Below are 17,301 nucleotides of genomic sequence, written 5' to 3'. Positions count from 1 at the left end.
TATTTTGGTAAGCTGCCCATCCTCCATGCCTTATGTGGAAGCCGCAGAAGAATCGTTAGAAACTGCTTTCCAGTCTTTTGAGGTGGTCAGCATTTCCTCCGTGGACTCCCTCTTTGGGCAGCCTTGTCTGTCCGATGCAGCGGTAATGATGGCCCGAGTTATGTTGGGGAACGGTTATGAACCCGGGATGGGTTTAGGAAAAAACAACGGTGGCATAACTAGCCTGATAAATACCCAAGGAAATCGTGGGAAGTATGGTTTAGGCTATAAGCCCACTCAGGCGGACATGAAAAGAAGCATCGCGGGAAGGAAGAACAATGGTCAAAGTTCGCGTTGGAGACAAGAAGGTGAAGGAAGCCCGCCCTGCCACATAAGTAGAAGCTTTATAAGCGCGGGTTCGGGAGACAAAGGTCAAGCGTTTGCGATATGCGAAGATGGTATTCCGAGTACTTTGGATTTGGTACGACCATGCCCTCCTGATTTCCAGCTGGGAAATTGGCGAGTGGAGGAACACCCCGGCATTTACGCAACAAGCATAATGTAAACCTTTACGGTTTTAAAAGCTCTATAGTTGGGCCTAGGCTTTAGAGTTTTTCCTTTTGTTAAGGCTTTGTGTCTTTTGTTTTTGAATTTATAATACAAGGATCTTTCTTCATCTGTTCCTGGTCTCTACCCATTCTCATTCATTTGCATGTTTACTTCTTTTTCTGAAACGGCAGATCCGATGACGAGTCCCCCGAAGGTACTAATACCTGGGACCCGTCTATCAACTTCGAGCAAGAAATGAATCAAACGGAAGATGAAGGAAATGAGGATGTGGGACTTCCCCCAGAACTAGAAAGAATGGTCGCCCATGAGGACCAAGAAATGGGGCCTCATCAAGAAGAAACAGAGCTAGTAGACTTAGGAATTGGCAGTGGGAAGAGGGAAGTAAAGATAGGTACAGGTATCACCGCACCTATCCGTGAAGAATTAATAATCCTGCTAAAAGACTACCAAGACATCTTTGCTTGGTCATACGAAGATATGCCCGGTCTGAGTTCTGACATTGTACAGCACCGATTACCTCTAAATCCCGAGTGTTCCCCGGTAAAACAGAAACTGAGGAGGATGAAGCCCGAAACATCCTTGAAGATAAAAGAAGAAGTGAAGAAGCAATTTGATGCTGGATTTCTGGCCGTCGCTCGGTATCCAGAATGGGTTGCCAACATCGTACCAGTTCCTAAAAAAGATGGGAAAGTACGAATGTGTGTAGATTATCGGGACCTGAATCGGGCCAGTCCCAAGGACAATTTTCCTTTACCACACATCGATATCCTCGTAGATAACACGGCCAATTTCGCTTTATTTTCCTTCATGGACGGTTTCTCTGGTTACAATCAGATAAAGATGGCGCCCGAGGATATGGAAAAGACCACTTTCGTCACCCTGTGGGGAACGTTCTGTTACAAGGTGATGTCCTTTGGACTCAAGAATGCTGGGGCAACTTATCAACGGGCCATGGTAGCTTTGTTCCATGATATGATGCATCAAGAGATCGAGGTCTACGTGGACGACATAATTGCTAAATCTAAATCCGAGGAAGAACACCTTGTCAACCTGCGGAAATTGTTCGAAAGGCTTAAGAAATATCAATTAAGGTTGAACCCCGCTAAGTGTACCTTTGGGGTCAAATCAGGGAAATTGCTTGGTTTCATTGTAAGCCAGAAAGGGATAGAGGTAGACCCCGAAAAAGTGAAGGCTATCCTTGAGATGCCAGAACCCCGTACAGAGAGGCAAGTCCGAGGTTTCCTGGGGCGCTTGAATTATATTGCCAGATTCATATCGCAGCTCACCGCCATTTGTGAGCCGTTGTTTAAACTCTTGCGCAAAAACCAAACTGATCGGTGGAATGAGGATTGCCAAGAGGCTTTTGGAAGGATCAAAAAGTGCCTAATGAATCCTCCCGTGCTTATGCCACCAGTACCTGGAAGGCCTCTCATTTTGTACATGACAATCTTGGACGAGTCAATGGGGTGTATGCTGGGGCAACATGACGAATCCGGGAAGAAAGAGCGCGCTGTTTACTACCTAAGTAAGAAGTTCACGACCTGTGAGATGAATTACTCCTTGCTCGAAAGAACGTGTTGTGCTTTAGTATGGGCATCCCATCGCCTAAGGCAGTACATGCTGAGCCATACTACCTGGTTGATATCCAAAATGGACCCGGTTAAGTACATCTTTGAAAAGCCAGCCCTCACAGGACGAATCGCCCGGTGGCAAGTCTTGCTATCTGAGTTTGATATAGTCTACGTCACCCAAAAGGCGATAAAAGGAAGCGCTTTGGCAGATTATTTGGCTCAACAGCCTCTTAACGACTACCAGCCCATGCATCCGGAATTCCCGGATGAGGACATCATGGCCTTGTTCGAGGAAAAGTTGGACGAAGATCGGGACAAATGGACCGTATGGTTTGACGGAGCGTCAAACATTCTAGGTCATGGCGTTGGGGCAGTGTTGGTCTCTCCGGACAATCAATGTGTACCTTTCACAGCCAGGTTAGGATTCGACTGCACCAACAACATGGCCGAATATGAAGCATGTGCCCTAGCCGTCCAGGCAGCAATTGACTCCAATGTCAAACTACTCAAGGTGTACGGCGACTCAGCGTTGGTAATCCATCAGCTGAGAGGGGAATGGGAAACTAGAGATCCCAAGCTGATACCCTACAAAGCCTATATCAAGGAATTGGCTAAGACTTTCGATGAGATCTCTTTCCATCATGTTCCCCGCGAGGAAAATCAAATGGCGGATGCACTTGCTACGTTGGCATCTATGTTCCAGCTAACACCGCACGGGGACCTACCCTACATTGAATTTCAGTGTCGTGGAAAACCCACACATTGTTGCCAAGTGGAAGAGGAACGGGACGGAAAGCCTTGGTATTACGACATCAAGCGATATGTCGTAAGCAAAGAATACCCGCCAGAGATTGCCGACAATGATAAAAGGACATTGAGGAGGTTGGCAGCCAGTTTCTTCATGAGCGGAAGCACACTGTATAAGAGAAATCACGACATGACACTCCTGCGGTGTGTGGATGCCAAGGAGGCAAATCACATGATCGAGGAAGTCCATGAGGGCTCGTTTGGAACGCACGCCAACGGGCATGCTATGGCCAGGAAGATCTTAAGAGCAGGTTATTACTGGCTTACCATGGAAAGTGATTGTTGTGTCCATGTGAGGAAGTGCCACAAATGTCAAGCATTCGCAGATAATGTCAATGCCCCACCACATCCTCTGAATGTCATGTCTGCCCCTTGGCCCTTCTCCATGTGGGGAATAGATGTCATCGGGGCCATTGAGCCCAAGGCCTCGAATGGTCATCGCTTCATCCTCGTAGCGATAGATTATTTCACCAAGTGGGTCGAGGCGGCTTCCTACACCAATGTCACGAGGAATGTGGTGGTCAGGTTCATTAAGAAGGAGATCATCTGCCGATATGGTTTGCCAAGGAAGATTATCACGGACAACGGCACCAACCTGAATAACAAGATGATGGGGGAAATGTGCGAGGAGTTTAAAATCCAGCATCACAATTCCACACCCTACCGGCCAAAGATGAATGGATCCGTGGAAGCAGCCAATAAGAATATCAAAAAGATTATCCAAAAGATGACTGTGTCATACAAGGATTGGCACGAGATGCTCCCATTCGCGTTACACGGTTACCGGACTTCAGTGCGAACGTCAACTGGGGCAACGCCGTTCTCATTGGTATATGGGATGGAGGCGGTGTTACCGTTTGAGGTAGAAGTCCCGTCATTAAGGATCTTGGCAGAATCCGGATTAAAGGAATCAGAGTGGGCTCAAACACGCTACGATCAGCTCAACCTCATTGAGGGTAAGCGCTTAACGGCCATGAGTCATGGGCGCTTATACCAGCAAAGAATGAAGAGTGCATTCGATAAGAAAGTACGCTTACGCAAGTTCCATGAGGGAGACCTTGTGCTAAAGAAAATGTCCCATGCTGTCAAGGACCATCGAGGGAAATGGGCCCCGAACTACGAGGGGCCTTTTGTTGTGAAGAGGGCTTTTTCCGGAGGAGCCCTGGTGCTTACCAACATGGATGGCGAAGAGCTACCTTCACCCGTGAACTCCGATGTCGTCAAACAATATTATGCTTAGAAGCTGGGGCAATTAAGGATGTCGCTGCATGTTCTTTATCTTTATGCATTTTCTGGATTTCCCCCAGGGATTTCCTGTCTGTTGTATCTCTCGTTACAATCTTTCAAAGGAATGAACATGGATTCAAGGCTTTTAGTCCTCACGTTAGTTTCACACCTTGCGTTAATCTGTGATCGCCTGAGCCCTTCCGCTCAGTTCATGGGATCCCCCAAGCGCTTAATTAGAATTGAACCTGAACCAACTTTCCCTAAATTTTCTGCGTTTGAAAAACATTCATGCATACGCATACGCATACGCATGTATATTGTTGTGGTAAAACAGGGGCAGGATCACCTTGGGCTACCTTCTGGAGTAGAGACAAAACATGAACGGCAGAAACCAATCAAGGTAGGGTAATGCCGCGGTCAAGATTGGCCATACCTGGTTGTTTATTACTTGCAGGTACTTAAGGACGAATGCGAGCGGGGATGGGGTCACGACCGACCGATCGTTGCCCTTCTCTGTGCGAAACAAGCAGAGAATGTCGCTGCAAGGCAGCCCCGTATCCTTTGTATTTTGCAGCTTTCTTTTACTATTTGTTTGTTTCAAAAAGAAAAAATATAATAATAAAATAAGTAATCAACGCCTAATTCTAACCTAAGTAAGTTCAAGTTAGGCAAGATGCTAATCCATGAGAAGGGAGGGGACATGGTTAATGTTCCCCTTAAAAAAAAAAAAAAAAAAAAAAAAAAAAAAAAAAGTGCAGGTTAGCTCGCCTGGGCGAGCCACCCCTGCACCAAATTATAAGAATGACGAAAGGGGGGCGTTTTTACATTCAAAAACTTCTTTTCCCCCCCTTTCAAAAGCCATACCCACGGGATTGACGAGTTTGCAGCCCCAGGGTCATCCTTCTTCGCATTTTTTTGATTCCGTTTTGCGCTTTTGTTCATCACCAACAAGTAAGTGTTCCATCCCTAAGCTTTCTAGCTTTTCATTGGTGTATTTTGATCTCCTTTTGGTGCTCTAAATTGTGGGAATGTGCTCAAATATATGGGGCAATTTTGGTTTGTTTTCTTGCTTGATTAGGTTGAATTAGGGGTTGGTATGGGATGGCCCTAGGCCTATAATGCATTTTGAAACAATGGGACATGCCACATTGTCCCCGTTCTCTTGCTATTGACGCCTAAATGCGCGCCCACCAAGTGTTCGGGGAAATGCCTCAATGGCATTAGCGCGTGACTTTTGTAAGGAAACAACCCATGGGGTATTTTGGTTTGTGCATATTTTCTATTTTTGGAATATGTATTCATTCCCGAAAAAGGCTAGAGTAATTGCCCCACATATACCCTAGGCCTAGAAACTAAAATTTTATGCAAAAAGAACACAAAAGGAGGTGCATATTGGGTAAAGTTACCCTTTTTGGCCAGCAATCAGCTATGGGCCACACTACAATAATTTCCCTACGCCTAGATGTTTGGGAATTTTGCTCGTCATGAATGTGTAGGTTTAGAATAGGTAGCAAAATACCTTTGGCAATTTACACTTTGGGTATGATAGCAAAATACTTGGATGTATGTGCATATAATTTTTGGTAGTCAAAATGTCTCACAAAAAATATACATAAATATGTTGCATGTTATGTAAAGAAAATACATTACAAAAAAATGTATACCCTTTAATTTGAATACAATTTTAGTCAGCAAAGGAAAATATACTTGAATTTGCATGCGGCTTTAGGTAGCAAAAACTTGAAAAGAGCATGGAATGTAGCACCTTATTGTGTAGATAGTCAAGATTCATCATGAAGTTTGTGTATGTATAGGTATTAGAAATACCAAGATGTGCACATGTGCAATTTTTGGTACCCCAAAATGCTTTGAGTATGCATGTATGTAAATTTAGCCAAGGAGATGTGTGTGATGTAAGTAACAAATACACCTTGGAAGTACGTGTAAATAATCTAGGTAACGAAGCTGCCTTGATTGTATATGGGTGCATTTTTCTTAGTTAATAGAATGTCTTGTACAAGAGAACGTTCGTAAGGAAATATGCGCATAAGCTTGCTCTAAATTTACATTGATGTTTGTATTTATGGGAGGAGGTTATATGCCATTTTTGCTTTAAGAGTAGTGTCCCACTGGTAAAATTAACTTTCCAAATGTTTGCCTTCGCAGGAATGGCCCCGAGGAAGCTTGCCTCAAAGAGGTCCAGGAAGGACAAGGCGGCCGAAGGAACTAGTTCCGCTCCGGAGTACGACAGTCACCGCTTTAGGAGCGCTGTACACCAGCAGCGCTTCGAAGCCATCAAGGGATGGTCGTTTCTCCGGGAGCGACGCGTCCAGCTCAGGGACGACGAGTATACTGATTTTCAGGAGGAAATAGGGCGCCGGCGGTGGGCACCACTGGTTACCCCTATGGCCAAGTTTGATCCAGAAATAGTCCTTGAGTTTTATGCCAATGCTTGGCCAACAGAGGAGGGCGTGCGTGACATGAGATCCTGGGTTAGGGGTCAGTGGATCCCGTTCGATGCCGACGCTATCAGCCAGCTCCTGGGATATCCGATGGTGTTGGAAGAGGGCCAGGAATGCGAGTATGGCCAGAGGAGGAACCGGTCTGATGGGTTCGATGAGGAGGCCATCGCCCAGCTGCTATGTATACCGGGGCAGGATTTTGCCCGGACTGCTGCAGGGAGGCGAGTGCGAATCATGCGCACCAACATGACCACCCTGACCCAGATATGGATGACGTTGCTCCTCAGCAACATCCTGCCCACCGATCATAATTCCGACCTCCCCATGCCTAAGTGCCAGCTGGTGTACGCCATCCTGACACGGATGAGCATCCATGTGGCTCAGTTGATCGCTGATGCCATCTATATTTTTGCAGGTATGGCGCCCACTAGGCACCCTTTGGACCCAGATAAGTCCAACAGGGCCCTGGGATTCCCCGCACTGATCACAGGACTCTGCCAGTCGTTCAGAGTCCCCGTTGCACCTACCAAGGTGATTCGGCCGCCCATCACCCGGGCTTTTATTGAGAAGTACTGTACCCAGAGACAGGCTCAGGGTGATGCTCCACAGGCCGCAGGCGCGCCCCCACCACCTCATCAGGCTGGCCAGGCTGGGGCATTTGACATGGAGCAGTATTTACGGCATTTGGTTCGCCAGCAGGCGGCCAACCACCGAGCACATGTACGGACCCATGATTGTCTGTACCAAATGAGCCTTAGCATGCAGAGCCAGGGCTTCGCTTCTTTTTCATGCCCTACTCCAGACCAGTTCAGGGCAGAGGTTGCATGGCCCGGAGATTGGCCCGAGGCCCAAGCAGGAGAGGCACCCCCAGAAGCTCCCGGCGATGGAGAAGAAACCCACGAGGATGAGGAGATGGCCGATTTGCTTGACTTCTTGGGAGGGAGTGGAGATATGTGACTGGGAGATCCCCAGATTCATGTTTTCTTTCATATTTCTTTTATCATTTTTATTCTATGACTTGAGAGACTAATGTTTGTTTTTGTTGTTTCGATTGTCATTTGTACAGCGCATACATTTTTGATTGTCATTTGTACAGCGCATACATTTTTGTTTAGATTGTTGCGTTAGTATTTATATATCATTACTATCGATGATGTTTGAAACATCGTCCAAAAGTATATATGTAAAATAAACAAAAAAAAATCATGATAAAAATAAAAATAGAAAAGAAAAGAAAATGAAATAAATAAAAATAGAAAAGAAAAGAAAATGAAATCAAAGAGAAAGCAAGTAAGGAAAAAAGGTAGAAAAAGAGAAAATAAGTTGTCTAGCTAAAAACCGACATGCTTTTGAAAAGAGATGATTTCCAACTCTTCTTCGAAAAAATTCATTGATCATAACCGATTTTTGAAGAGAAAAAAACGTGTCTACACCTGAAGGGTGAATGCTGTGAAATTTCCCCGGACGCCCGAAGTGGACCCGGATGAATGCACAAATTGATAAAAGAACATATTTTGGAAACGTTGGGTTGACTAAAATAGAGGAAATGAATCCTGAGCCCTAGCATCACATGACCATAAAAATTTGACACTTGAGTGTCCGCATAGGTGCATGCATGACCAGTTTTGCATAAAATTTCCAAATCATCATTTTTGCATTTGTGTCATGGAAATAATGTGGGGCATCCCTTTTTATCCTTGAACCAAACCAAACCCTGACATGTATCATGTCTAGCCATTCTACAAGCCTTGAGCCAAAATCCTGACTCACCATAAACCTTACCCTCGGAAGCAAAAAAAAAAAAGAAGGAAAGGGAATTTCCAATCAAAGAGAAAGCAAAAAAGGAAGGAAAGGAAATTCCCAATCAAAGAGAAAGCAAAAAAGGAAGGAAAGGAAATTCCCAATCAAAGAGTGGGAGAAAGAGAAAAAAGAAAAGAAAGGAGATTCCCAATCAAAGAGTGGGAGAAAGAAAAAAGAAAAGAAAGAAAATTCCCAACCAAAGAATGGGAGAAAGTAAAAAAGAAGGAAGCTCCTGGTCAAAGAAACCAGAAGAAATGTGCAGAGAGGTCTTTGGACCAGACAATATCTGAACAGTACAGAATTGTCACCAAATGAACAAAAAGAAGGAAAGGGAACCACGACCTAAAATAGTCTTCTCCCTTTGATTACCAACCAAAATCTCGTGCGCTAGCGACTTTTTTTCTCGCCCCGCACTAAACAAAAACAGGAAAAAAAAAGAGCCAGAAAAATCAAAAGCCAAAAAACACACAAAAGCCGAAAGAAGAACCCACCAAAAGAACCCATTCCCAAGGGAAGTCCTATTGATCCATGATCACGCATGTAATTTTTGATTTGATAGGAAATAATTTGCAAAGTCAATTCATGACATATCTATGGTTCGGAATTAGGATGAAACACTTACCTGTGCGAGATTGATACACTTTGAGTGGATTTCTTCTATTTTTTTCGAACCCTGTGTTTCCTCTAAATGGTCATTTAGAAACGAAATGCTAACATCCAAAATCTCATTTATGGTTATGGGAGATTTCATCAGCAGACTCTCCTTCCCCGGTAGACGCATTGTTTTTCACTCAAAAAAGCATATGCTGCTCTAAATCAGTTGGAATATTTGTCTCTTTGCTAAAGCATGTTTGCATTTTAGTGGAGAAAACACCGAGACTTTTCCCAGTCTCACAAGTTATCCAGAACTACGTAGGTCTGAGTTCCTCATTGGAGGATACGTAGGAGCAAGAGCCTCGCTTTTGTCGACCACACCGCCTTTTGTTGCCATGACTCAAGAGCTGGTAGCCCGCGGAGACACCTTACGGTTATCCGCACCTCGTCATTCAGTGACCCCAAGTGTGATTCACGAGCAGAGACCAATATGGTCATCTGCGCCCTTTCCGGAGATGTCAGCATTTTCCGATGGAGACTTTTCAAGTTTCACAAGTTATCCAGAACTACGTAGGTCTGAGTTCCTCATTGGAGGATACGTAGGAGCAAGAGCCTTGCTTTTGTCGGCCGCCCCATAATCTTTGTCATACTGACCATGAGGTCATGTGACGTACACCCTTGTATCATCCAGAGGCGGCGGGCCCGATGATATGCGGAGATACCTTACGGTTATCCGCACCCTTTTGTCATCCAGAGGCGGCGGGCCCGATGACAAGCAGAGACCAAGTTTGGTCATTCTGCACCCTTGTATCATCCAGAGGCGGCGGGCCCGATGATACGCGGAGATACCTTACGGTTATCCGCACCCTTTTGTCATCCAGAGGCGGCGGGCCCGATGACAAGCAGAGACCAAGTTTGGTCATTCTGCACCCTTGTATCATCCAGAGGCGGCGGGCCCGATGATACGCGGAGATACCTTACGGTTATCCGCACCCTTTTGTCATCCAGAGGCGGCGGGCCCGATGACAAGCAGAGACCAAGTTTGGTCATTCTGCACCCTTGTATCATCCAGAGGCGGCGGGCCCGATGATACGCGGAGATACCTTACGGTTATCCGCACCCTTGTATCATCCAGAGGCGGCGGGCCCGATGATACGCGGAGATACCTTACGGTTATCCGCACCCTTTTGTCATCCAGAGGCGGCGGGCCCGATGACAAGCAGAGACCATGTTTGGTCATTCTGCACCCTTGTATCATCCAGAGGCGGCGGGCCCGATGATACGCGGAGATACCTTACGGTTATCCGCACCCTTTTGTCATCCAGAGGCGGCGGGCCCGATGACAAGCAGAGACCAAGTTTGGTCATTCTGCACCCTTGTATCATCCAGAGGCGGCGGGCCCGATGATACGCGGAGATACCTTACGGTTATTCGCACCCTTTTGTCATCCAGAGGCGGCGGGCCCGATGACAAGCAGAGACCAAGTTTGGTCATTCTGCACCCTTGTATCATCCAGAGGCGGCGGGCCCGATGATACGCGGAGATACCTTACGGTTATTCGCACCCTTTTGTCATCCAGAGGCGGCGGGCCCGATGACAAGCAGAGACCAAGTTTGGTCATTCTGCACCCTTGTATCATCCAGAGGCGGCGGGCCCGATGATACGCGGAGATACCTTACGGTTATTCGCACCCTTTTGTCATCCAGAGGCGGCGGGCCCGATGACAAGCAGAGACCAAGTTTGGTCATTCTGCACCCTTGTATCATCCAGAGGCGGCGGGCCCGATGATACGCGGAAATACCCGAGTGGTTATCCGTATAAACATTCTTTTGCTATCTGTAAGACAGAACGCTTGATAGCATGCAGAGGCTGACATAGTCTTCTGCACCTTTTGTTCCTCCGGGAACAATAAGTCATTTACATGCGGAAATTTCATGGTCACCCGCGACTCTCGTCAACCGAGAGGAGCGAAATTAGTGTCATACACTGATTTTCGTCCGGGGACCTTTGCTTGATGACATGCGACCATTCTTTGGTCCTTGTGAGGTGCTTGGCATCCATCATTAGGCAATTTGTGAAATTCTAGGAGCGACAAGTCATGGTCACCCGCGACTCTCGTCAACCGAGAGGAGCGAAATTAGTGTCATACACTGATTTTCGTCCGGGGACCTTTGCTTGATGACATGCGACCATTCTTTGGTCCTTGTGAGGTGCTTGGCACCCATCATTAAGCAATTTGTGAAATTTTGGGAACAGCAAGTCATTTGCATGTGGAGATTTTATGGTCACCTGCGACTCTCGTTAAATCGAGAGGAACGAAATTAGTGTCTTATCTTTACTTTCCTTTTATCTCCAATAAAAGACAAGTAAAGAGGGGCAACTGTCATACCCTAATTTCGTCCGGGGACCTTTGCTTGATGACATGCGACCATTCTTTGGTCCTCGTGAGGTGCTTGGCACCCATCATTAGGCGATTTGTGAAATTCCAGGACATGCCGAAAAACCAAAAAAATATTGATGCAGAATCCGTAAGTTTCCGTGACACACCGGAAATCAAATGGAAGCATCGTTGCATAATTAAGTGAGGTTCCGTAACATTCCGTAAGTTAAAAAGGGGATGATTATGTAATCCGCAAGGTTCCGTAACATTACGGAAAGAAAACAAGTATCGTTACGAAATTCGTAAGTTTCCGTAACTTTACGAAAAAAGAATCACCAAAAAACAGCAGAAGGGGGTGTACTTAGTAAAAATGGGGGTGCAAATAGCACCCAGGCCCACTTGGGCCCTCCAGAATATTCCTCCAGAAGGCGGTTGCTTCTGGAGGAAGCAACCTGGCTCGCCTGGGCGAGCTGAGCTCGCCTGGGCGAGCTGGGCGGCAACCACCTCCCCTATTTTGCTATAAATAGGGGAGGAAGTGAAGAAGAAAAGGGTTCAGCCCCTTTGGCACTTCTCTCTCTTTCGAATTTGCTTGGAAAAATTGTTTCCGTGAAGAAAATCTAAGCCGAGGCGCTTCCGAAACGTTTCCGTAACGTTTTCCGTGAAGAATTTCGCAAAGGTTTCAACCGTTCTTCGACGTTCTTCATTCGTTCTTCATCGTTCTTCGATCTTCAACGGGTAAGTACCTCGAACCAAGCTTTTCGATTCATTCTATGTACCCGTAGTGGTCCACATTGTGTTTCGTGCATTTTTATTCTCGTTTTGTTTACTTTTTATACCCCCTGTTGACGTGCTTAAGCCATTTTACTTAAGTCATTTCTCGCTTAACTTAAAAATAAAATAAACTTCCACCGAACGTTTGAATTGTATTATCCGTTAACTTCGGTTAAAATAAATTCCGACCGTTCGGTCGTGCCGTAACCACATTGGAAATCAAAAAGAGGTAAAAAATAATATAATAATCAAAAAAAACATCTTTTAGCAAAATAAAGCGGAAAATCAATCGGACGTTTTCTCTTTGGGATTTCTCATTCTTAATCGAATTGATTAATAACTAAAGTGAAACTAAGGCTAAAATCAACTCGCCTAGTCAAGCTCGTCCATAAAAATAGGCTTTTGAAGTTTGGCATTTCATTTTCTCACTAAGTAAAATGGATCATTTTTAAGGTCCAACGCCTTAAAATGATCACCTCTTAAAGTAAAAAAGAATCACTTGATAAGAAAGAACTACGTAGGTTTGATTTTCTCATCCCAAATTGAGGAATACGTAGGAGCAAAGGGAAACACCCTTGTCGACCACAAAAAGAGAAAATATAAAAAGGGTATAAAGGATATAGAGACATAAAAAGGGAACATAAAAAATCAAAGTCATGTTTGCACATTCGATTAAAGGCTGCCGTCCCTTGGGGCGGACGTATGGGGTGCTAATACCTTCCCCGTGCGTAAAAACAACTCCCGAACCTTTCACTTAAAAGTTCGTAGATCGCGTCTTTTCCGGTTTTTCCGACGTTTTCCTCAAATAAACGTTGGTGGCGACTCCGCGCGTATTCCTTTCGTGGAACACGCATCCCGCGAGTCACGCGTCGCCCTCCCGCCGAAGGGTAGGTTGCGACAGTATCCATGTAGGGCGAAAGGCAACATCTCATGCCAATCTTTGTATGACACTGTCATCTTTTGAACAATCTTCTTAATATTCTTATTCGCAGCCTCTACAGCCCCATTCATCTTTGGCCGATAAGGGGTAGAGTTATGATGCTGGATCTTAAAGTCTTCGCACATCTCCTGCATCATCTTATTGTTCAAATTGGTGCCATTGTCAGTAATGATCTTCCTGGGGAGTCCGTATCGACAAATCAACTCCTTCTTTATGAATCTAACTACCACATTCCTTGTGACATTAGTATAAGAAGCTGCTTCGACCCATTTGGTGAAGTAATCTATCGCCACAAGAATGAAGCGGTGTCCATTCGACGCTTTGGGTTTGATGGCCCCAATGACATCTATTCCCCACATGGAAAAGGGCCAAGGGGCGAACATAACATTCAGAGGATGTGGCGGAACATTGACATTGTCCGCGTATGCCTGACATTTATGGCATTTCCTGACATGAGCACAGCAATCGCTTTCCATGGTGAGCCAATAATAGCCGGCCCTAAGAATTTTTCTGGCCATAGCATGCCCATTGGCATGTGTCCCAAAGGAACCCTCGTGGATCTCCTCAATCATGAAGTTCGCCTCTTTGGCATCTACGCATCGTAGGAGAGTCATGTCGTGGTTTCGTTTGTACAGGATGGTACCACTTACAAAGAAACCAGTAGCCAATCCCCTCAACGTCCTTTTGTCATTGTCAGAAGTCCCTGGCGGGTATTCCTTGTTCTCGACATACTGCTTGATGTCGAAATACCACGGTTTCCCATCCCGCTCTTCCTCTATTGCATAACAATATGCCGGCCTGCCTTGAGATTTGAATTCGATGTACGGCAGATCCCCGTGTGGGGCAAGTTGAAACATGGATGCTAGGGTGGCTAGTGCATCAGCCATTTGATTCTCTTCTCGAGGTATGTGGTGGAAGGAAATGTTGTCAAAGTACTTGGCTAACATCAAGATGTGAGTTTGATAGGGTATCAACTTCGAATCCCAAGTTTCCCATTCTCCTTTCAACTAGCGTATCACCAAAGCTGAGTCTCCATACACCTTGAGTAGTTTTACATCAAAATCAATGGCCGCCTGAACCCCGAGGGCGCATGCTTCGTACTCGGCCATATTGTTGGTACAATAAAAACCTAGCCTAGCCGTGAAAGGAATACACTGATCATCCGGGGATACAAGGACCGCTCCTACTCCGTGGCCCAAAGCATTGGATGCCCCATCGAAGCAAACAATCCATTTGTCTATGTCCTTGTGCGTCCGTTTTTCTTCAAACAGGGCCATGATATCTTCATCTGGGAACTCGGGGTGCATCAGTCGATAATCCTGGAGGGGTTGCTGGGCCAAATAATCTGCTAAGGCACTTCCTTTTACTGCTTTTTAGGTGACGTAAACGATATCGAATTCAGATAATAGTACCTGCCACCTAGCGATTCGTCCCGTGAGGGCCGGTTTTTCAAAGATGTATTTCACGGGATCCATTTTGGAAATAAGCCACGTGGTATGGCTGAGCATGTACTGCCTAAGCCGATGTGATGCCCATACCAGAGCACAACACGTCCTTTCCAGCATTGAGTAATTCATCTCACATGCGGTAAACTTCTTGCTCAGATAGTAGATGGCTTGCTCCTTTTTCCCATAATCATCATGCTGACCCAACACGCACCCCATAGACTCGCCCAACACGGTCATGTACAGGAAAATAGGTCTTCCTGTTACAGGTGGCATGAGCACCGGGGGATTCGCGAGACTCTGTTTGATCTTCTCGAAGGCCTCTTGGCAGTCGCTGTTCCATAGGACCGCCTGGTTCTTACGTAATAGCTTAAAAATGGGCTCACAGGTAGGGGTGAGTTGCGAGATAAATCTCGCGATATAATTCAACCTGCCTAAAAACCCCCGAACCTGCTTCTCCGTGCGTGGTTCTGGCATTTCAAGGATGGCCTTCACTTTCTCAGGATCTATCTCTATCCCTTTCTGACTTACGATAAATCCTAGCAACTTCCCCGACTTCACCCCAAAGGTGCATTTGGTTGGGTTTAGTTTTAATTGGTATTTCCGCAACCTTCCAAACAGCTTACGCAAATTGACAAGGTGTTCGTCCTCAGTCCGAGACTTAGCAATCATGTCATCTACGTAGACCTCTATTTCCTTATGCATCATATCATGGAACAATGCCACCATGGCACGCTGATAGGTTGCCCCAGCGTTTTTCAACCCAAAGGCCATCACTTTATAGCAGAATGTCCCCCATAGGGTCACGAAAGTGGTCTTCTCTACATCCTCGGGTGCCATCTTTATTTGATTATACCCCGAGAAACCATCCATAAAAGAGAAAAGGGCAAATTTGGCTGTATTATCTACCAATATGTCAATGTGTGGCAGGGGAAAATTGTCTTTAGGACTGGCTCGGTTTAAGTCCCGGTAGTCTACACACATTCGAACCTTGCCGTCCTTTTTCGGGACTGGGACAATGTTGGCCACCCATTCCGGGTACCGCGCCACGGCTAAGAAACCTGCATCAAACTGCTTCCTTACTTCTTCTTTAATTTTTAAAGACATCTCGGGTCTCATTCTTCGTAACTTTTGCTTAACCGGGGAAGACCCAGGATTCAAGGGCAACTTATGCTGCACAATGTCGGAATCCAGATCGGGCATGTCTTGATATGACCCCGCAAAGACATCTTGACACTCTTGAAGAAGGGTTATTAAGCCTTGACGGATAGGCGCGGTCATACCAGTTCCTACCTTCACTTCTTTCTTTTCCTCTGTGGTCCCCAAGTTTACCAATTCGGTTTCTTCTTGGTGAGGCTTCATTTCACGTTCTTCCTGAGCGACCAACCGCTCCAACTCTGGTGACAGGACGTCCTCTTCCTCTTCCTCGTTTATCGTTTGGCTTATATCTCGATCGAAATCGATTGTCAAACCCTCGTTGTTAGGATCCTCAAAGAATCGACCCTCATATCTATACCAAACAAGACAAAAGAAACAAAAAACATGCAAAATGATATGAGAAAGGGTGGTACTGCAAGAACAGATGAAACAAGATCTCTTTGTTTATTTAATGAGGTAGGTTTCACAAAACAAAAGAGAAAGGAAATCTATAGGCTCTAATTACATTGAATCAGTGGTATAGACTTCTGACTGGCTTATCACGCGCCAGTTCCCCACATGGGAATCGGGGTGGCATGGTTGCACAAAACATGGTGGGTCTTGAGGGAACTCCTCTTCTATTGCTGCCACCTCCTCCTCGGACACCATTCCAGCGCTGGTGAAACACTGGCTAATACGGCCGGGCCATACCCTATCCGTCCGAAATCTTGACGGCACGTTCCTCCTCCCTGGCATCCCGGGTTCATACCCTAATCCATACTTGTATGGATTTCCCTTGATATCGACCACGTCAGCATTCCCGAGGCAGTCCTTTCCTAGACCCATTCCGGGCTCAAATCCGTTCCTGAGCATAACGCGCGCCACCATTATGGCCGCTTTGGAGAGAAAAGGTAGCGACGAACTTGGTTCCACAGAGGCATAGCTCACCACTTCAAAGGATTGGAAAGCCGTTTCCAATGATTCTTCCGTCGCTTCTACGTATGGTGCGAAGGAGGGGCAGCTCACTAACATGTCCTCTTCACCCGACACTATCACTAAAAGTCCACCCACTGCGAACTTCAATTTCTGGTGAAGCGTTGAAGGGACCACTCCCAGGGCATGAATCCACAGTCTTCCCAAGAGGCAGCTATAGGCGGGATTTATATCCATTACTTGAAACACCACGTTGCAAGTGTGGGGGCCTATCTGAATGGGAATGTTGATTTCCCCCATCACTTCCCGCCGAGTACCATCAAAGGCTCACACCACCATCGAGCTTGGTTTTAAATGTGACGCACTAAAAGGAAGCTTTTCCAAAGTGGTCTTCGGCATTACATTTAAGCTCGATCCATTGTCGATAAGTACCTTTGCGACAACGTGGTCCATACATCTCACCGACACATGTAGAGCCTTGTTGTGTCCTCTCCCCTCAACGGGAATCTCTTCTTCCGCAAACGCAATGTAGTTGTTGGTGGTTATATGATTAACGATGCCTTCGAAACCCTCCACTGAGATATCATGTGCTACATGGGCATCGTTAAGGACCTTCATCAACAGCGCACGATGAGGCTCGGAGTTTATGAGTAGTTCAAGCAAAGAGATCCTTGCTGGAGTTTTA

At 46.0% G+C, this 17,301-nt stretch overlaps 1 protein-coding gene across 1 annotated transcript in view; it reads left to right on the top strand.

Moving 5' to 3' along the window:
- Window positions 1-1,779: 1,779 nt before the first annotated feature.
- Window positions 1,780-17,301, top strand: part of LOC113000197 (uncharacterized) — a gene marked incomplete at its 5' end in the record, with an annotated part of 44,530 nt that continues 29,008 nt past the window's right edge. The window contains one exon of the mRNA XM_026126873.1: window positions 1,780-2,232. Coding sequence (XP_025982658.1) covers window positions 1,780-2,232 — 453 coding nt within the window. The remainder of the gene's footprint in view (window positions 2,233-17,301) is intronic.

This window comes from Glycine max, chromosome 18, assembly GCF_000004515.6.
Source record: "Glycine max cultivar Williams 82 chromosome 18, Glycine_max_v4.0, whole genome shotgun sequence".
NCBI lineage: Eukaryota > Viridiplantae > Streptophyta > Magnoliopsida > Fabales > Fabaceae > Glycine > Glycine max.
The sequence above is the reverse complement of the archived record's forward strand: the minus strand, read 5'-3'. Positions and strand labels throughout refer to the sequence as shown.